Source organism: Coturnix japonica, chromosome 3 (assembly GCF_001577835.2).
Source record: "Coturnix japonica isolate 7356 chromosome 3, Coturnix japonica 2.1, whole genome shotgun sequence".
NCBI classification, from domain to species: Eukaryota; Metazoa; Chordata; class Aves; order Galliformes; family Phasianidae; genus Coturnix; species Coturnix japonica.
This window is the reverse complement of record NC_029518.1, coordinates 42070181-42093183: the sequence shown is the minus strand read 5'-3', so window position 1 is coordinate 42093183 and position 23003 is coordinate 42070181. Positions and strand designations below refer to the sequence as shown.

Genomic DNA, 23003 nt, shown 5'->3' with positions numbered 1-23003 from the left:
GTATGTGTAAAAGAAAACCTGTCTGTGCCCGGCATTCCTTCATATATTTTGATTTCCACATATATTTTGAGTGTTTGTACTATGCATTGATAATTTACTCAGCAATTTAGAGTTTGGGTGACATGATTAGTTTTGAGAATGTAAATGGGATGTACTCAGTGAAAGTCAAAAGTTCAGCAATTTTATAAGCATATTCTTAATAGCAGTAGTGGGAGCACATACTGTTGACTATTTTCTGGAACTATATCCAGGTCATTTTTCCTGGAGGCAGTACCGTCAGTAAAGTGACTGCATTTGTGACCCTCTGATAAAGCTTTGCTTCACAGTGTTGCATAAATGTTCTCCAAAGGAAAGATTCCTCACAGAAAAATAAACCTTTCAAAATTGCCTCATGATTTCAAATCTCATTTTGATAAAAGCTTGAAAGCATAAATTGAACCTGAGATAGGAAAAAAAAAAAAAGTTATATCTAAACAAATGGTTAAGCTTTGACAGAGCTGTAAGGGATTCAAAACAGGGAATTGTATGAATGCCAGGAAAACATAACTGCCAGCATCTCTACCTTTTCTAACCATGATTAGTGTAACAAGAAGGGTTATGAGAGACTGTTGCTCAAAGAAACTCACGGATCTTGCAAACAATTGCTGGCTTCTATGAGGGAACATTGCCTTATTCCATCTTGTGGAGTTGATTTGTTTACATGATACAGTAACATAACCTCAAAAAACTTATTGCATATTTACGATACCTTCTTGCACTGGCATAGAAAAGCTGACAAATCATGCAATTTCAGATTGGTCTACCTCTGATTTATTCAGGTGCTGTATGCGATGTGGGGCTTTTCATTTTGCTTCAGTATAAATGATCTTTTGGTTACATACAGTGGTATGTTACATTCACTTGCCTGCAAAGACCTTTTCTTTGTAGGGCTGCGGCAATGCTACTATGAACCTAGAGTCACATACATATGGACATAGCTGGAGTATAAAGATACAATCTGCTTTTCAGATCACAGTGCATATATACATCATCATTCATTAATATGATATTACCCATGTCATAAATACTACAGAATGAAATAAGGATTACAGGATGAATAACAAAGACTGATTGAACTTTCTTCACCAAACTGTGAAAATATAAATGATGAACTAAAATCATCTAAATTAACTCCTCAAATTCTAAATAGTTGAGGGAAGCAGAAATAAAAATAAAAAATGATCCATGCCATAAACTAAGGAATAAATTCTGTCATCGAAACTTTCTCAAAAAATACCCCAATATAAAATGCTTCTATATTTTGAATTCAGTAACAGTTTGTTCTAATTCTGGGATTTGTACTGATGAGAGCTGTGAAAATGCTCTCAGGTGACAAGATAATAAACAAGATTTGAGCTAAAATTGGAAATTACATTTAACATCAAACTACACAGCTAAAAAGTAGACAAAACAGAGTATGCAAATGCTTTTATGGACATTAACACATAATAAATTTAGAGCTATACTAAGCAGTATTTTCTCAATGTTATCTAAACTATATGTGCTAAAATATGATTTATACATCTGCATAAAACGTACGAGTATGTGTAAGAATATAAGGAATTGCTTGCCCATTATTTTCAAAATCTGACCTGGCTCATCTACATTTTAACTAAAAATATGGTACAGTATGCAGTATTCAATGAGAAACAAGAGCAAATCGATGAGCTTTTTCTTATTCTAAATGTAATAAGCTGTTTAAATGCATATATTACTGAATGCAGCAAGAACGAAAGAACAGTAAAAAAGTTCATCAGTTTTGATAATAAAAGGTAGGAATAGATATAAGGGTTGCTTTAAGGCCACCATGTCTTGCAAGTATTCTTTGAAGGCTGCAAATTCTTGTTTATTCCAGAGCACTGCTTTTGTGCAGTATTGGCACTCAGATGCATTTATGCAATAAGCCCAAAGATGGAGTGAGAGAGTCTTTTATAACACCTTAATAACTCAGTAAGAAAACTAAGTTAAATGAAGAAACCTCTGAGCAGAATTCAGTTAATAATGAATCATGTGCATCAGCAGCTGAATTATATTTATTTTAAGTCGATAAATAAATTCGTCTGGGAGTTGCCTCACTTAAAATATTTGGACAGAGCCCACAGACCTAAGTGAAGTGGGAAAGATTTGTCAGCTGTCTTCCACGAGAGAAATCAAGATGATGGCCAAGCCCACAGGGTTGATGTCTCTCTCACTGCTTGGGTGCACACCGTGTCTTCTGGGGGAAAGGGTAAGGAGGGGGTGTTGACAGTAGCAACTACAGAAAGTGGTATCTACAGGACCCCACATAAAAGAAACACAGTACTTTCTGGCAAACACAATTACTTAGCCTGCCTGACCTATCTTTGAATCCTGAGACAGCTGAATTTATCTGAAACTAGTTAAGGAGAGCACACAGTAGTTCAGCAAGCAAAACTAAATACTTTCTAGCATGGATGCACCGCTGCGTCCTGGGGCACATGGAGCAGCTGAGTTCCACTTGGATAAGGATATGCTCTATAGACCTAACATTAAAATTTCAGCAAGCAAATACTTCATTAAACTCCAGTCACTTATATTAAGCATTGTCCATATTGAAGCCCTAGTGCTGAGCCCATTACTAACTCAGATATAAAAAATCTCTGAGATACAAAAATCTCTGAGATACATAGTCTGACCTCACCCAAAACACTAGAAAAGTTACAGGCTTTACAGTAACTCTTATCCCAACAGAAGCTGCAGTTATCAATTTATCACGTGTTATCATTGCTATTCCTTTCTACTAGTAAGACTCACCCAGACTGCTCTGTTTCTGTTTCAGAAAGTTCTTGCTGTATGCTTTAGCAAAGCAGCCAAAGAAAATCAAACCAGTAACAACACCCACATCCCAGTATCTGGTATAATATATTCAGATGAAACTTTTCCTTACCTTCCTGGGGCATCTCCCTTTTCATCAAACCAAACTTCTTCTCCAGAAACACCAATGAATGTGGACTTAAGGAGAAACTCCAAGAGTTTGCTGCCATCAATTGGCTTCATAGCATCACACAGCCCAACATGTCCAGGACAAAGGGAATGATGCATATTTTGGAGTCCATGAGCCATAGCATATATTGCATTGATGACGAATCCCATTTTACTGTCCTGAACATAGTTTTCTTCTAGGCTTTCATTACCTAAAATAGTAAAAATAAAAACATTATTATAAACATGAAAACAATGTGAAAACATGAAAAAGCAGTAAGAGATTAAAAGGTTTTTCTTAAAAGCTTTAGAAGAGTAAACAAAATGTAAAAAGGGGATTAAATTTACACGTACATATTTGTCAGAAATCTTTAAATCATTGAAAGTGAAATGAAATGGCTTTAGAAAAAAACACAACTTAATGAAACTGTCAGCTTTTATTCGCTTTTTTTAGAATTTTTTTTTTTAATTCCGCAGTTATTCATGCTAAAAAGGGTTAAACAGCTCAGCATCAGAAGGATGCAACTTGCTTAAAAGTTTGGATTTTCATCACGTTTGAAGATTTTTTATTTTATTTTTGGTTTTGAGGACCAGTATAACAATGTCCTTCCAACGGAAGTAAGCAAACAATGCAAGCCAGCACCACTTCTCAAGTTATGAGAACTATTTATGTTAGTTGAAAGTTATAGAGAAGCCAATTTCTTGTTTGCTACAGGAACTTCTAAGGAAGTTAGAAACACTAAAAGGAATTTTACATAACTGCAGCTTAGAAGCCGGCATGAGCAGACATACAAGTCTCTGTCCACTGACCAGAAACAATGTGGCAGTGAAGTCTTTCCTCCTGTGTAGGTTTTAGCTCCGATCTGCTGATGCTCAGGCTCTGCCAGAGGGTGCCATTTGTGGTTGCAACTCAGGCCAGACCCCGTGGGGGTCAGGTTGCCCCCTGTTTCCCGTCACAAGCTGCTGAATGTTGCCAGAACTAACCCTGAATCACAGAGGCCTGAACCACACAGGTCCTGAGGGCTGGGGGAACAAGAAACCTCTCTGTTTTGTTTCCCATCCCCTGAGTCATTCTCTCTCAATATGCTCCAAGTTGCAAGATGCTGTTGTCTGTGGGCCTCCCACATTACTCAGTGTTAACAGGCATTACCAATCCAGTCTCTGGTACTTAAGACACAGTAACACCTTGTCTGCACTAGGGAAGTAGGATGTGTGAGAGACTAGGTGTTAACTAACACTTCTCAAACCCAGGTTGGAGAAGGTAGCTGTCATTCTAATACGAATAAAAGAGGAAAATCTACAAGTTCACAGAAACTTTAAAAAGCAGCTCCTTCTTCTAATTGTGTGTCTTTCAAACCAGATAATGAAGACCCTTTTTGCACTCATCCTTGGGAAAAACTGTTCTGGAAGGACTTCTCAGCTTCTTTGCTTACATCTGCTGATTATTCCCACAGGACTAACACACCGTCAACTTACCACCCCTTCCTGTAGACAGAGAATGAATATGGTCTCCATCCAGATGGGACAGAGAGGTGGAAAGCTCCTGAGCTCAGCATTGCAGTTCTTTTTGTCATGAAGCCTGTCAGTAGCAAATAGCTGAGGATCAAACTGATATAAGTTACAGCACTCTGTAACTGTATTCTACCCGAGAGTTTGTTTCAGTTACCTCCCTAATTTCTCAATTAATTTTAAAAAGTATAGAAACAAACACATCAGTGACCTTTGCAGGAGATATTGACAGTATCCATATACTTTTTCTGAGAAAACTTCAGATGGCTGCCAAAAGTAAAAACCTAAATGTAGCTGAACTTGCCTGTTTTTGAAATGAAACTTTTTTCTTCAAGTATGTTTTAACACAGCAAAGTACAGATTTGGTTTCTCATATTTCAGCATAATATGTGTACCTCCAAGGAGAATAAATATTTGATGGTGGGAGGATTTGCTTTTGAACAATTAGATGTGATCATCTTTTTGGCTTTGAGGCTTGAAACGCACAGTGACCCACTGCAGAGATAACTGCTTTTCTGCACTTACAGAAATAGTCGTACTCAATTGAAAAGTAACATGCAAAGTCTAATCTGGTAAGGAATTGGCCCCATATCAGTAATATAAATGTCCCTATGTGTAAATAAGAGATTTTACAGTAAATTTTCCATGAGCAGTCATGCTTTACCTAAACTTAGCTTCCAGCTGGCAAAATCAAATTTATTTCATTTTCACCATCACAAGTTATTGATATACTTATGTGTATGAGCTTGTAAAAATTCACTTATAAGAATCAGTAGGAACCAATATTTTTAAACAAGGGAGATAATGTAATTATATTAAGCCAGAGAAAAAATAGAGGCAATCAATGTTCAATTTGGTTTTCATAGAATTGTTTTATAATAAATGTAAGAACTATATTCTATTTGGTGCAGGGCTTCTCTATAAAGCTGTTATTTTTCCTCAAAAGGTCTTTGAAAAGTAACAAAGAGAAAAGCAGAACTCTGGATTGAGAAATTTCTACTTTTCTTTCTCTTCTTGTCCTCTGGAAGAAAATAAAAAGATCATTGATCTACAAAAACTACTCTGAACACTGGGGTAAAGTAACATTAAAAACAGAAAAGTACTTTATTATCTTTCTTATTTTTTTAATTTTTTTGGGGGGACCTTAGTTTTCACTAAGAAAATTGTAAGCTATATGAGTACTGGATTAACTGAAGTCACTAAAATTAGGTCATTAACTTTCTGAATGACATTGAAGAATTCAGGTCTCCTACATTTCGTGCTCATTTTTATATTGCATGCAATGCAAATCTTCCCTTAATTGTTTCCTTTTAACAGTTCCTCAAAACTTTGGGTCATCTTATTTTCTTTGTAAGTCAGATGAAAAAGAAGGATGTGAAAATAAAAACAATCTTTAACAACAACACACTCTGGCTGTACACAATAGAAAAATGCTCCCAGCACTGCTAGAAATAATAGCCTTGGTAAATGCAGGACAGAGCAAATTTCATGAAACTCAGTGTGTTTCCTTTCACTGTAATGTGCCTCAAACGTAACTAATGTCATCTTCAGGTGGGGTCTTAGGAGGAGCTGAATGTAAAGCAACCATTAATGTCTAGTGCCTTTACTGTGAAGCAAGTATGGTGTTATCAGCATTCTCAATAGCAGAGAGAGTACTCATACAAATCTCACCTGATAAACTGAAGTTAAGAAAAACAACACTATCAGACTTACAGCTAGAAGTGACCTAAACTTAAAGGCGTAAGGTAAAGGTAGGAAAAGTCTATACTGGTGTTCTCAACAAGAGATTAAGCAGAAAGGGCTTCTTGTTTGCAGTTCTCAGAAAGGTTACGGCAGGAAGGAGGATGGAATGGAAAGAAATGTAGAAACATTTTGGTTGAAGAATCAGATCAATAGCTAGCCAGTTGGTAAATTCTGAACAAACACACACGTTTGATAAAGAACACAGTCTGTTCACAGATGACTCTTGATTAGAATAAAAGCCAAAATCTGTTGAATAAAATTATTATAAATGTAATTTCTGAATTAGACAGATTTTTTTTTCCCCAGACGTCCAAATGAAGAGAAAATTTAATGTCACATAAAAAGCGATTTTTTCCATTGGTCACATTTGACCTATTATGAAAGTAATCATCTTTTCTGACAGACCCAAAAAAGGGCTGAAGGCCTTAGAAGTAGTATATGCTCCCTTCCTTAATTGCAGTGGTCAGTCCTAGGATTGAAATGCATCAATATGAGATTTTAGCTTTGTTGTCAGCAGCATGGGGATGGGCTACATTTAGTATAGAGCTCATTTAAACAAAGAAATTGTTGTGGAAGAATAACTAAGGCTGAAAAAGGAATGCTGAAAAAATGAAAACTGCCATACTTGGTCTGTGTGCACAATAACCTGGCACAAAGCCATGCCAAAGAGAGATGCGTGTTCCCCCCAAGAGGATTCCAGGGGACAGAGCACAGGTTATACCATGAACTAGTAGAATAGCACCCATGCTTGCAATAAATTTCCCCTTGTTGTTAAAGAAACCAGGAATGCAGGTTTCCTGCCTTCTCTCATAGTTTCAATGTGCACTGTCTCAACCAGTGACTTGGAGCAAACATGTCCATCTGGCTCTGTATAAATTTGTGCAGAGATATGCTAGTGGTGTGACATGCCCTTGGAAAAAACACAGAAGTCACATATCTTGTGGTGTCTCACATTACAGAAGGCCTGACAAACTTGGATCACAGCAAATTTGTGTCATAGGATCTTGCAGGGAGAAGGACAGAAGGCCAGTAGCTAACCTGGATAGGTCATTTGAAATCTCGGTCACTAGAAGTAGCAGCTACAGATTATTTTGGTTAATAAATAGCACACAAAAAGTGATGAACAGACTGATGTTATTTTGTGAAACTCCGAGTACTTGGCTCCTTAGAAATACTGGGCTACTTTTATTTGGATGCATAACCTGCTAATTACAGTTTTACCTTTGGATGTACAGGAGAGAAAATGCGATGAATTCTATATTTCCATTTTGTCACCAAATACTTGATTATTTTTTATCTATCAGTTTTTTAAAATTTAATTTTTAATCACATTATGAAGAGCCAAAACAAATTCTATTAAACAATTCTTGCAAAAGGCTTCATTTTCTAAGATCATTTAGCAGTTCAGTTTCAGGTATCTTACAAACATTGCCAGTTCTTTCATTCTTACACTCTGTTTATGTTATCTAACATCTCTTGTGTTATCTAACAACAAGGATAACAACATAATTATTTAACGAATTTCACCTTAAGGCATTGAAAAATTAGTACCACAGATTATAATGCCTCTAAATGCAATTAGTACAAACATGATATGTTCACTACCTGCACAGTAAATGACTTGTTCTCTTCACACTCTTTTTAGAACCAAATGCATTCTGTTCGTTAGTATTATATGGCAATGGAATCTGAATAAAATCCCCATCTCTTGATGATTCTTATTGACTCTGCAGCACTCAGTATGTCCAAATGTAGTCAGAGGTAACAAGTTAGATTCACATGAGTTCCTTATTGTATAGGAAAACATCCAAACACCCACCTCTTTCAGCCCGCAGTCAAGTAAGCATTGAGAAGAATTACTAAATTTGTCTTTTCAGAAGTAACTTCTAGTTATCCAAGCAATTCCATCTGTATCTGCCTGCTTATGAAGGTGAGGCCAGGAATGTTACTGAATGACCAGAACAAGGAACTGCAGATGAGGACTGTAAGCTTTGTTTGTACTTTTCTCAAAGGCTGTGCAAGCTAATAAGACTGCCAAAATATTGTGGAAAAGTAAATCCTTTTCATAGCATCATAGAATCATAGAATGGCCTGGCTTAAAAAGGACCTCAAAGATCATCTAGTTTTAATCCCCCTGCAATGGGCAGGGTCACCAACAACCAGACCAGGCTTGTTTTATCTCATCATGCTTTTTTTTTTTTTTTTTTTTTTTTCTAGTATGGTTTCTACTCAAAAAAACACCAGCTCTTTTATTGTTTTCCAACAAAGGTGGACCGTGTGTAATGGTCACTTCCCACTTCGGTGTATCTCTGCTGCAGGGAGGCAAGTTTAAGAAGCAACTACATACAGACAAGAGTGGGTCCTGACTGACAGCACATACAAGAGGGATGGTAGAAGAGCTATCAAAAAGACATAAGATAAAAGAGGAACCTGATTCCCATTGTAGTATGAACTGTTTGCTTGACTGGATGTAACTCTAATGCTTACCAGGCAAATGTGAGGAAGGACGTATTATTTAAGGAAAGGGATCTTTCCCTAACTGCCTCCTGAACATCATGTCACCAGTCTGTACAAAATAATGCTGTGCTTTCTGTAGAACAGCAGGTGGCTCTGCCATTTGGCAAGAATACAGAAATCTTTTCCTGGGGCAGATAAAAGGAAGAAATATCTCACAACATGTGGATTCTATACCAGATTTGAAAACAAATTGATAAACATTTCAAGTTGTACAGTACTCATGAAGAAATAAATCCAGTTCCCAGGGTTGCACACTTCATTTTCAGGATGTCATTAAATCAAAAAAGGTTCCATTTCCACTCTTCAAATGTTTTTCTTTCTTTTTTTTTTAATTCTCCTAAGCAAAGAGATTCTATTCACACAATTACATTTGATGTACAGTTCCAGTTACCAGTTGAGACACCCTTCTATTTTCTTTCTGAGCACAAGGAAGTCTGTGGGTCTCCCAGATATTACTGCAATGACTGATGAATGCTGCTTTTTAATTGAGATTGGTTTACTTCTAGTTTTAGATAATACTACAGAGAGAAATTAAAGCAAATCAAAGTGTGGGCATTCCACAGAAGCTCCTAACTTTTTTTTTTTCCCTCTAAATTCTCCACCAAAGGCATTAACTGGATGCTTACTGCAGCAATGTTTATATACAAGTTATTATATATTCTCACTAATAAAATAAGACAAATAAATAATGACTCTCTCCTGGAGAGGAAACAGATTGCGCAAATATATAAGGCTATTCTCTCCTTACTTTCACCTACATTTTTTCTTTCACAAATGACAATTCAGTGTCTAAAGAAAGCCAAAATATTAATCCAGATATCAAGAGACATGGGTTTCCATTCATTCCAGGTGTCTAACTTCAGATCAGTTCCCTTTTTAGATACACTATACACATACACTTCCTGCGTCTTCAGCTTCCACGCCTGTTTTTGTGAGGATGCCACATAGTCCTTCAGTGTTCAAAAAGATATGTCTATCTTTTGTCCCTCCCTGTGTGTTAGAAGCAGTAAGGAAATCTTTAATTAAATTTACTTTCTTGGTTCCCCGTATCATGTTATGTAAGCACATTAGGGCTTTAAGGGCTTAGTGTCAAAGACTCTAAAATGAGGCTGACATACACAAACACAACAGTGCCACAGTAAAGCTGCAATATTATGAGTGGAAATGACTTTGCAAGCTGCTGATTGACTCATTAATCAGAGGTCAGAGAGTCTCAGAGACACTAGGCTCTGAGCAGTAGAAAAGGGACTCAGCAGTGCTGCCAGCCCTGAGCCACGTTTAACTCACAGATCCAGACCACACACAAAGCAACTTAGGAGAAAAACAATAGGAAACAGATCTCTTTCTAACTGCTCCTTTCTTCCCCAGTCTGAAAATTAGCTTAGCAAACACAGGGGCCTGGAGCCCACCTCCCAGCCATTTCTGCTTCTCCCCTTGGACATTCAGACTCACACAAACCTTCAGGAAAAGAAGATTTAAGACATAAACACCACATGATAAACCACATAACAAAGTTATGTTCAAATGTGCCAGCACCCCAGAGAGCAAAGCTTTCCTTTTACATCTCCTTTCTACTTACACAAGGACATAAGCAATGGATGAGACTGTCATTTCCCAGAGGCTCTGTGACTTTTATCAGTAAGAGTCAAAAGAAAGTGGTCACAGTTGAAAAGCTGTATGGATATGTGCCTACAGAAAGTGTATATAGCAAGAGCAGGAAACTGGAAAACAAGGACAGAACTTTCACTACAAGTTAACACATGTGGCACGTGGTGTGTAGGTCTTGGTCTAAGTATTATTTATTTGTTCGTTTGTTTTGGAATTAATAGACTGGAAAACAAAAGAGGAAAAAAAAATGTTACTATCTGAGATAAATTTATTTCTGTATCTTGGACTCCCAGGCAAACATGGGTCACGTTTTTCAGTATCAGTTCAAGTGGTCTGAAAGAAGCACCACTTTGTACATATAGGTTATCCTTTTAAGGGCTGCCTTCATACATCAAATTGAGACACAAGGCTGTGATAATGCATGGAAAATTATGAATTTCCATTATTATGTGCATTCTAATAGAGAAGCTTGGAATTCTATCACGAACAGGGTAAGTAAAGAGTTATTTAATTTACTTTATGAACAGAAAAACTTCTGTATCTGGCTGCTATCTTGTAGAAATTCATTCCCAAATAAAATATGGTCATTTTAAGACTCATGGAACTGACCAGGAATCTGGAATGAAATGACAGTGGTTTATTAGTACCGAAGCTCAGATATCCACATGTAATTAATGGTCATATTTAAGGTTTTAAGCTATAGCTTAAAAATCAGTAAAACTCTACTTGTGATTCTGATCTTGGGGAATCCATCAATTCAGATGCAGTTTAACCTTAAATTCTACTCTCATTCTCATTAGAACACTCATTAGAAGTATGTGCCTTTTAATAACATTAAATTGCATGCTTATTCCAGAAATATGCAGCAAAGGATTCCAGCTGAAGTGATTCCATTGCCCTTCTTAGAGACATATAATAATTATTGTGAGAGCTTGACAAATAATTATTATGATTAATTTTGTTTTTCTTAAAAGCTGGACTGCATACAAACTGCCTGTAAAATGACCACAAAAAGTTCTATTATTTATTTGAGATTATTATTTAACTTCTACAGCAAATCATTAATTCTCAGATCCTACTAGAAATGAATATTTCATCTTATAAACAGGAATAATATATGCCTGCAGATTTTTGTTGTTGTTCTCTGAATAGCTTGTACATGTAATCAGCAAAGACACTGATTTCAAATCCAGATATAGCATCTGATATCCATCTTATTTTTTCATTAGCTGACTAAAATGTAATGCCAACAAAACTCAGTCCTTGTGTTTAAAGGATGTAGGCAATAACATGATTATTTTAATGGAAGATTCACAAAAGCTGTGAATGGAAAGGAGGGCTTTTACCCTGCCTGATCCAGAACAGGCCATATTCCAATCTGGCACTGAAATCCCCCCATCCCAAGGTATTCTTCAACAGCTTTTTCTTTGTTTGTTTCAATTCTTTCCCTCTGTTCCCTTGCTTGCAAATACGATAGCAGGGAATTCAATTTGTTACTCCTACTGCATATACCGTATCTGTCTCTATCATTCTCAGTCCATTCAAAACTCTCCCTAAGCCCCTTTTTGAGATTCTGCAGTGTTTACAAATGCCCTCAGAGTGTTCTTAAATCCTCAGGCACTATTTAAATATGATTGGTTATTATTGCAGTGACATTGTTCTTCTTGCTTTCTTTACAAATTGATTAAGCTAACTTCTTCCTCCAGTGCCATCCTGGATACTGATCCAGTCTCTGTAAAGGCAGGATTTTACAGAGAACATTTTCTATATGGCGTATAAAGAAACAATTAAAAAAAGAAAATTCAACCTTCAGTCTTCCCCTTTCCCTCAGGTAACTATGCAACCTTGCTGCCTTACTTGCACACTTCATTAAGGACATATTTAGAACTACTATTCTTAACGTATCTGTTATTTGGAACAAGTGTAGCAGATAATGAGTTGCTGCTACTCTTACAAGAGGCAGGAATGAGCACACTTAAAATCAAACTCAAAAATTTAAAGAAGTATTTGCAGCTTTTGATGTTCTTTAGCTAGCTTCAATCAGGATTTTCACCATTAATAAATGAAATTTTTGAGTCAGATACCCTCACAGATATTCAATTATAACACACAATGATGGAGAAAATAAAAAGCAGAGAAAATAGGACTGATTAAGTTTCAAGTGTCATTCTATTCATATGAAGCCTCAGACTTTATCTGAAAGGGACAGAACTCAGTTATTGTTCTGCAGCTTCCAAAGCATTAACCATCTTGGATATTTATATTAGGAACCTGAACACGTGTTTGGGGCCCTAATTAATTGCCTTGATTAATACCTGAACTTCTCTGGTTGCTATTGACTTCCACAGGGATAATGGGAGATCAGTGTCCTTAAAAATCAGGACAATCTATCTAGGTCTCAGAACCTGTACTTCAGGAGCCTAATTTTGAGCTTCCTTGTTAGAAAATGCTAGTTTAGAGTTGGAAAATAGGCAACCTTCATATAAAGCATATTTATTTGCAGATACATCTCTGGAATAATTATGCCAGTAAAGAAAAGCTATAAAACTGCTAGCTGAGTTAAACAGCTTTCTACCTCCATGTAAATGAGAAAAAGAAAGATAAAATCTAACAAAACACTTTGAGGGTGCACGAAAAGCAAATGGCCTTGTTTCCTGATCATTTACCAGTGTTATTTAATCGCATTTATTTACAGATTTGATTAAATGGTTATATCTAGGCTAATTGGTCTGATAGGTGACCTGCAGACACACACACACACACACAATGATTTCTAGGACCAAGTTAAGTCATTTCAATTATGTGCTTTTCTTCTCCCCATATTACTTGCACAAGTTCAAAGCACCTGCAACAGTCCAAGCAGCATGGACTGCCCTGTTGCTCCCTAGGCACACCAGACAGGAACATGGAAGAGACACGAGGGACCACGACTCATGTTTTGCTCCTTTTCAGCTCTATTGGTTTACTCATGTAATGGAGAAGGCTGAATGTCACAAGCCTACCTGAGGATTTTTCTAATCCCAGTTGACTCTGGCTGTTACAATCCACAATGGAAAATGTAGATGTAAATACTAGATTCAGAAAACTTTTGTTATATCCCACTGTAACATAAATACATATTTTTAGACTGCCTTCTCTGCTGTTTTCAACAGCATGCGTAGAACAGTTTTTATGGATTCCAAAAGAAGAAAAACAGATATTTTTTTTACCATATTTTGATTGACAAACTGCTTTAAAAGTATTTTTTAAAAAGATAAAATATTGGATCAATGTAACTACTTTTTTCCAAACACAGAAATAAGAAGCTAGGAACAAAAACCAGACAGTAGGTAATGTCTTCTCTTAACAATGCCTATGATATATCACAGAAAAGCACATTATTAATAGTCCTCTTCATTAATCCTTAGAAGTTGTCTGTAACTTTGTCTGGGAAATAAAATGAGTCTACAGTTCTCCAGTCTAATCTGCTGCCTTGGCTAAATAGTGTAGAAACCAGAGTTCTTTCAGACAGTCGTCCCAAACACATTTTATTCTACATACCTGAATAACTGATATCAGAGTTTTCACCCAGCTGTGGGATGAAGCTTAGGATGTCCTGTGTCACGCTGAGGGCATAAAAAGTGACATAGGACTCAGCTTATTTTCTACTCCAGAACCTAAGAATTTAATTGGAACCCAAAATAGGGGCTAAGGAGGGTGAGTCACTGGAGACATAAGGACACATACTGAGAAGTTCATGCTACGTCAATATTTTGATTTCTTCTGTTAATGAATGTGTTTAATGTATACTGCATCAAGTAACTTGCAAGCAGTGACTATTATGAAAGAGTTATGTGCTTAGACTCTTCATAAGAAATTTTCTTAAATCATAATTTTCTTAAATTTTCTCATAATTAAGTTTTTTTGTACTGTACTATAATTAACTCCCACTGTAGATGCTTCTGCTAATGCAGTCTCATGGCACAGGGGTTCTGTGAAGCAGCTTTGCAGATATCAAGATTAGAGGAATGTTCTCAGAGAAGTAGCTATGGACTCCATCACCACAGCAGAACAAGCCCTAATAAAGTCTGCTTGTTCAACACACAACATAACCTTAAATGTACTGAAAACCACTCAGATCAGCTCCCATTAGAAATGTATTAATTTTTTAAACAAAAGATAGAAACAGTCACATACGTGGCCAAAGTGCTCTGTCCTCTGTTACGACTAAATCAGGATGCAATGCTATTTCATATAAATTGATCAGAATTAAAATATGTCTTAAGAAAAAAGACCATGATTAAGAAAAGTCCTGAACTACATTACTGGTGGACAAGGATGTACACTGAAAGGGGAATTATGTTAGTACAAAGCTGTCTAAGGATGGGAATAGGTCAGCCATCAATTTTCTATTTTCCCATCTACTGTAGTAAGCGCAGTCACGGAGAACATCAGAGAAAAACAAACCCTATGACAAACTTAAGTACAGGCTCTGTGGACCTTCTAAAAAGACATTATCCTACATCAGAAAAAAACAAACAACCCACTCACCTCACTAATGCTATACTCAATTATGTCTGAGTGAGCTAAAACTAGGTCCTTTTAAATAAGTTTTTGGCAACAATGGCAAGCACTTAAAGATGCTGTTCAGAGACATCTTAACTGATCTGGCTATCTTGTTGATTTAGTAGTTTGGGTATAGTGTCCCACACACATAACTATGCTGCTCTCAGACTTAAGCAAGTATTTTCACATAACATACTGCTCTGTGTGTTCTTGCATTTGTCTTTGATTTCTAAAGTATCTCTGCACTGTGCTTCATATCTCTTTAAGAGCAGGCCTATACATAGCCATGTGAATGACACAAGGTCATCACAGTGACAAAGTAAACTACAGTTTTTTATTAGGTAATTTTTGTCTCAAGAACTATAAGTCAGCATTATTCGTGTCAAAGTATAAACACCTTTTCTGGAATATTTACTCCTCCTTATAAACTATTTTCTGCTATCATTAGTGTGCTCTGTCCCTGACTGGGCATGATTTGAGGATGAGAACTGCTGAGGTATGATATAGTCTTATGTCCTCTTTCTAAGAGATCCTGATGAACAATCGAAAAAGACACAACTTCCCAGTACCCAAGTCGATGGAACAATGTAGTGGCCTTTCCTTGGCAGGAATGAAGGCCAGCAGCATCCTGAGCTGTATTGACAGCACTACATGCCTGTTGGACATGATCAGTTCACCAAACAACCATCACTGCCACCCTAGACTTCGCCCTCATTAGGCTGCATTTAGAACACTGTGTACAGTTTAAGGACTTCCTAGTACAGAAAGACACTGATAATCTGGAGCTCATTCAGCATAGGTCCATCAAGACAGGTGCAATCCCTGTCCTGTGAGTTTAGACTGAAGGACCTGAGCTTGTTCAGCCTGGAGAAGAGATAACTGAAGGAAAACCCAACAGCAGCAGTCTCATATCTCCAGGGAGGTTATTAATAAAAGAAGGACAGGCTCTTCATGGTAGAGCACAGTGAGAGCATCAGAACATGGACATACCTTGAAACAAGAGAGACTGGGGTTGAATATAAGGCCAAACTTTTTCAAATCCTTGCTGTGGAAAAGGTTGCCCAGAGGGCTTTGCTGCCTCCATCCTCAGACTTTGTCAAGTCTTCAGTGAATAAAATCCTGAAACCCTCAAAGCTAAACTTATACCTGATCCTTCTTTGTACAGGAGGTTGGACTACAGCCTTCTTAAGCTACCTTCCATCCTGAGGGATTACATAATTCAGTGACTTTGTCTGCACTCAGTCTGATTGTTTGTCTTGTACCCAAACACAAATTAGCAGATAAAGTAAAGGTATGAGTAAGCATCCAAACGAACTTGACCTGCAATCTCCTTTGGAACAACAACAAAAAAACTACATTTCTTGTTCTTGTCCACCACAAACAGGTTCACTGACAAATAATCCTCCTCAAAAATCAATTAAATCAATGAATGAATCATTGAATTGCCCACTTTGTTCCACTTCACTCTGTAGAAAAATATCTGTGTTGATTACTTGTCAGTGTATTCTGATTTCCCAGCAGATGAACTGCTGTGAACACAATCTGATGTTTGTATAAGTTTCATAACAAATTTCATAACTCTCTTGTGGTGCAGAGGAGTATTCATCCTATCTAGTTCACATAAACTGCAGCCATTGTGTTATCTGCCAAGAGGTGAGTAGGCATTCTATAAATGAGCAGTGAAACCTCCATAGATGTATTTGAATTGCACTGAGTTCTACATCATTTCCACATACATAAGAACTGGATTTAATTCATGCTTATGTGAGCTTGTCAGGTCCAACAGAGAAACATTCATAACTGTAGTTTTGTGAGGAGAAAAGGACTTCTATTCAGGCTATTTCTATCAGCTCAGAGGGGAATAAACCCCCTGAAGAGCTGCTGGAAAAGTGCTTGTCATTGACAGTACAGTCAATCACCATATCTTGCTGTCAGCATACGGTCTCCTAGATGTGGAAATGGCTGATTAGTCTGATGAATAGACACAAGCAGCAACTGCAGTATGGAGCATTGCTGGAATTGTGTGCCAAGGGAGCATAGCATCAGGATTGTTCTGAGATACTTATTTTCTTAACATCTCAAATTCAGAAGCTTTTTTTCTGGCAGTGTTAAAATGGACTACACTGTTCTGATTTGTCATCTGAAGGCCATGAAGAATGTTGTGAAGTTCTGAAGCTCCCTATGAGTCAGTGGTCCACACAGAGATGCAAGACATGCTGAGTTTCCTGAAGAATGTAATTAGTACACAGAAAACATTGAAAATTCAGTAATGGAATGAATATTTAAAGAATATTAACTCTGGATTGGAAGTGGTTTTGGCCTTCTAGAAATAAAGCAAAGAACAAAAAAAAAAAAAAAAAAAAGCACAAGAAAAATTCTAGACTTGAATCTTTTGTCATTGGAGTATATACTCTCCATCCATGAAAAAGAGAAACAGCAAGGCAGTCACTTATGAGACTCATTTGGCTATAACATTAGCAAAGAATGCGTCAGAAATAGATCCCACTCATTTGCTTGCTACCCAAACCGGAAAAGTAGGGTGTTTCTTTTTAATTTTCACAAGAATTAAATGAATGTTCCCAAAAGCGTGGGTTTTCTTCTCTTCCCAAGAATTTGTGCTACTACTATATAGTACTAGTTTATCCAAATAAACTATCTTGCAAATGTGGTCAGTCTTAAAGTAGATCTCACAGACTGCTTCACAGACTGGGATGCACTTGCATTTCCTTCCTTCTGGCTGTTCTTCTTTTCCTCTCAAAATATACACACAGACTTCAGTGTAACATGAGAATTCCTGAAGGGTGACATCAATCTCCTCAGTAGCTGAGTGAAGGAATTCATACAATAATTTCAGTCATCAAGGAAGGAGAATTTCTAAGAACTTGCTTTTGCCTTTGCCTTGTTTTCTAGAGTCTGCAATCCCAATCTAGTCCTGATTCAACAGCATCCTAGAAATTGCAAACGCAGCAGCTGTAATTGCTTGAAGAAAAGTCCTTGCCTATCCATGAATACTGAAAATTGAACTTCACATTCCAGTGCCAATTCTGAATAAATTACTCAATAAAATAATTAGTTTGTATGTGAGAAAATTATAATGGGCAAGAAGTAGTTGAAGATACTCAAATACAAACTGTGTAATTAATCTTCTTTTCAAACTGGATAGGACCAAGAATTCTGAATCTTTCTGAACAAGGTAGTTGGAGAAATACACTATCTTCTCATGCTTATGGTTTTTTTTAGGGATCCCACTGATGGGTAAATACAAGAATGCTATGCTTCCCTGGACAACACAAGTATCTTTTGCCCTTGGTATTCTTCTTCGTTAGAGAGCTTCCTGAGATGATGTCTCTCCAGAGACTGAAGATGAATCTGAGCAGACTACTACCTTTGAATCAATTTCTGTTTATACAGAAGTGCAGGTGTGCTGCATTTTCAGTAATGAGTACCAGTGCACTTTTGGAATACAGAACAGATCAGGACCAAGACTTAGTCACAATGAATGCTAATAATGTGCAAGGAGTCCTGAGAGCGCAGGGGATTCAGCACTTTCCATAATGCGGGATCCTGTGTGCCTTGTTTCAGAAATACTGATGGCATGCTGTGAGGTAAGAATGAAAGCTCTCAGCTATAATAGAGTTGAGAAGCTTAATACCAGTGTTCAATACTTGATACCTTTCCTGGGGCAATGGAGTAGTAACAACAAGATTTTAATTTGTGGTGTAATAAAGTCAGAATGTAGTCTATTGGTGTATTTTAGTGGATTTCAAATATTGCTGCTTATTTTTTGAGCTTTATGGCCCTCCTTTTCAAATCTGCACATTCAGCCTTCTTTGTGAAGGATGTGAGAGGCAATTAAGATTTTTTTCCCCCCAAATGCTTGTAAAGAGGCCTATCTCCAAATTTGTGAGTGGTAAAAAAAGGCATTTTCTTAACACTGCCATACTAGATCTCCTTGGAGAGGAAGGCTCCACAAGCCAGTTTTGGAGCTGCTAGTATTTTAAGTGGCATCGTTAACCCTGCAGAAAATTCAGATAAAGATATACATGTGGAAAGCTGTTTTGAAGCATTTGTGTAAGTGTGTGAAGTCATCATTCAGCTCTGTGCTGTTAAAGAAAAATAATTTGCCTGCACACTCTCTGGGGACATGCAGGTCTATTGATTCTACAGATATGCCATTATTTTGAATAGATACCTGGTGGTGTTTTTCTTTTGTGATTTGAGACACTTATGAACTTCTCAGTTCTGCATGATGATCCTGAAAGATCATCCTCAAGTTTAAAGAGATGACTGCTTTTGAGAAAAGCCCAAAAAGTACTATATATTTTGAAGCTCCATGCAAAAAGATCAGAGGTTCTTGGAGGAGGGAAAGATGTTAGAGTGTCTGAATTATGACAATTAACTATCAGAGTGTACTGATGTTTTAGTATTTCACTAATACTATTAGAATGTCTCTGATACCTGTTGCTTGAGGAGCACAAAACACCGCAGCAGGTTTGCACCTGTACCACAGCAGAGGATGACAACCCCAGGGCATCTTCTCTGATGTTCAGTGCCTTCAGCCCTGAGATGTCCTAAAAAGTTTGGTGGTGCTTGTTTGTTTTTCCATAAAGCAGCTCATTATTTTTTCCTCTGAATTTCTTTTGTGGATTTTTCTCTTAAGTACAAATCTGTAGTCCACAGCAGCATGTATATGACAACTCATCTACATGCAGAGAAGAAGTAACCCATTTAGTCCAGTTTGAAATCACTAGCTGATATTTGTCTTTGATGTGGTAGACAAAGAATTATCATGCCAGTCCTGTCTACACTTTGGTTTTATAACTAAATGGAGACTGGATAACGCACTACCTGTGCTTATAGCTGCTGAAATTCAGCAGAAATCAGACATTTTCTTAAGTAACAGCCTGAAACTTCTTCACAACCAACGCAAAACAATTTTAATTTTAAGTTTCTTAAGAAGAAAACCTATGTATTTGCTCTGTGTGTCCATCATTCATTCTTTCCTTAGTAATTTCTGCCCTTCTTAGCCTATGTTAACTCCTTTCTATGAAGTGAAGCAGTCTTAAAGAAATATAGGTAACACAAATGAACATTTGGCAAAGTAAATAATTACTCTGAGTAAAACTGCATAAACTCAACTATTAGTCAAAATGTCCTCCTACTAGCTCGTGAGAGCTCCAATTGGACCCAGTCAGTCTGCCAGTCAGCACATGCCAGTTTTGAGTCAGTCACAGTATTTGTTGATATGACTCATTTGTTAATAAGAGGACTGAGGGGAATATAAAGGTAATGTGGAAGGTTGGAAGGTGTCATTTGGAAGTATCGATGGAAGAGATAAGAACTATAAATAATGCGAGGAGTTAGCTTGCAATTGGATAAAGCAGTTAGGAACATAAAGTATAGGACAAAAATCAATGTGAAGCCATATTTCATTACTACTGTTCATCACAAGGTAACTTCCTTATTAAAATGTACTCTTTTGACTGGAAAAGAAATATTTATCAACTACAATTAAATACTTCCAAAGTTATTCAATAAGTATTTTATAGAATAGCAATCACATCCATCTAAATTTACCAGTACATTTCATCTTACTAAAAAATAGTTAATTTTATCAGGTTCTGACATGAAGAAAAAAAAAACTGTTTATGAGCAGATACATTTCTCTTACTTATGAGCTAAGTATTGCTTCTATTTGTAGGACACTGATGTTTAAATAAGTGCTACATAGTGAGAAAAAAAAAATGTATGTGTTTTAATGGGTGAAGAAAAGAAAGTGTGAAACAGATGATCTCCCAGTTTGAAGACACACTGATTTTCCTTAGGTCCTTAGGTTGATTTTTTTTTTTCCTTTAGTATTTTCTCTGAATTTCCTGATTACCCTGATGGTTAGAAAAGATGATTTTGGAACTGTCATGGTTTAATAAACAAAAGGTTTCAATTTGTGTAAACTTTTCTTAAAATGTAACTGTTACTTATTTTGTTCCATTCATGGCCATGAAGCCATATTACAAATTCGGGTATTCATCTCAGCCTCAGCGTAGACATAAAACCTCAAAGTGGAATGAGCTGCTTTTATGACAGAGCAGAGCTATACTGGGAGGAAACTGTGCTAGACATTTTCCTCCCAGAGTTCCAATTTATATATTAACAATTTGGTTCTCACTTTTCACCATGATTAATAAATTATAAGTAACCATATAAAGATTTTTTTTTTTGAGTTTTTTTTCCCCCAGAGCACACGTTCAAATAGGAAAAGAACTGATATGTTACCAGTGCAGTTCTTCTGGAAGTTGGGATTCTCCAGTGGGTGTCCAGGGATACGACACTGAAATCTATGCTGCCAGAATTCAGGAAACCAAGGATTGCGGGTATTGGTGTCCAGACGCAGTTTCAGATAGTAGTCATCAAATGACAAGACCTCTGGAGATTGCAGTTTGATAGTGATACCTCCATTTGCTTCCTGTTCATAACCTTCAATGACTTCATCTCTGTCTGCCCAACCGTCACTGAAAAGAAGCAAAAGTAACTTATTATCCAGAGACAGAAAACTTGTTTTGAAAAAGCAGCTGGCAAAAGGCAGACCAGAATCCTTAGAAGCAAGTAATTAGAGAAAAATCTAAAGGCATATCTAAATTCAGGCAGATGGAGAAAGAAGAAAGCACAGTAATAAAGACTTGGAATGAGCGGTCTGACTGATTTCATGCCAAGCCCTCATTAACTCATCTGGAATGAAGAGGATTTATCTTTGTCCCCCTGGAAAGAATTTTTGGGTGTAGTTTCAGGTGTGATGTCTCCAAGACTGAATCTCTGCCTTTTTCAGGCTATCCTGTGATGGTGGAAACTGAAAGAATTTATGTCAATTGAAAGTACCCCAGGATCCTTGGATTTCTTCTCAGCATGTGCGGATTGTATAGCTAGCAGAATAATTCAAATCAAATATGCAGGGAGAAAGTGCATTGTGTGCTGGAAGAGAGTAAAATATTCTATTTATCAAGAACATAATAGAGTTGAAAAAATTCAAAAGAAAATCACATGCTATTCTCATACTGTACGGGATCTGTGATAACATTTCTTTTTTTTTTTTATCTTACAAATTTATTTATTTTAAAACAATGGCTTTATAATTTACATCTCTGTGTATTCACTTAAGAGACATTCTTCAAAACCTGAGGTTAAAACTCTTTCTTGAAAACATTATTTCATGGAAAGTCTATTTTAACAGGTTTGAACAAAGTCAATTTTGCTTATCATCTGAGTTTCAGTTTTATTAACTAGACATCTGTTGATTTTGTGTCATTCTCCAGCTCTTATTAGGGTCTCCGAAGAATAGTGGTATTATGGTCTAATTTAGATGCAAATTTAAGTCAGCCACTGCTTAATTTTAATGCACGGGTCATCTCATGAGAGAAACAGATTATTCTGGTTTTCAGATCCAGCTGTATCCATTCAGAATCACGTTGAAGTACTGCTGCTGTGACAAGCAGCACTTTCAGAAGAAAAAACGTGACTGACCATTGAAAAAAAGTCCTTTTCACCCAAAAGTGACTTCATCCTGACCTCTCTGTAGAAGACTTTCACTCAGCCTTGAGAAGTGCATTAGGGTGCCGAGCAAAGCCAGAGGCATTTATAAAACACCTGGCATAGATGTGACTGGGACTCCAGAGTGGAAAACATACAAGATTGTAATTAGCAAGTCACAGTTCTAGACAAAGGTAAAGTGACTATGCATTGGGCATCTGTGAGTCTGGTTCCCAGCCACCAGACTGAACAGCTGCATGATTTCACTGCCATTTATATTGACTACTGAATCTGGTCTCCATGGAAAAACAGGAATGCCCAGTGATGAGTGCTTTTTGTATGGGACATGGGATCCAAACCTCAATTACAGAAAGTAATTTCGGACAGGAACATCTGGCAGCAGACTTACTGAGCAACCAATGGCCTGTAAACTTGCAAAGACACACTGAAGACCTCTCCTATGAGGACAGGCTAATAGAGCTGGGGTCCTTCAGCCTGGAGAACAGAAGGCTGCAAGGCGACCTGATAAAAGCCTCTCAGTATCTAGAGAAGAGTACAGGAAAGAAGGGGACAGACTCTCT

At 37.0% G+C, this 23003-nt stretch overlaps 1 protein-coding gene across 6 annotated transcripts in view; it reads right to left on the bottom strand.

Moving 5' to 3' along the window:
* GRM1 (glutamate metabotropic receptor 1) overlaps nt 1-23003 on the bottom strand; it is a 173195-nt gene that overhangs the window by 39517 nt on the left and 110675 nt on the right. For all 6 annotated transcript variants that reach the window (XM_015858191.2, XM_015858190.2, XM_015858187.2 and 3 more), the window contains 2 exons: nt 21175-21410; nt 2945-3191 (listed from right to left, as the gene is read on the bottom strand). In XM_015858191.2, coding sequence (XP_015713677.1) covers nt 2945-3191; nt 21175-21410 — 483 coding nt within the window. The remainder of the gene's footprint in view (nt 1-2944; nt 3192-21174; nt 21411-23003) is intronic.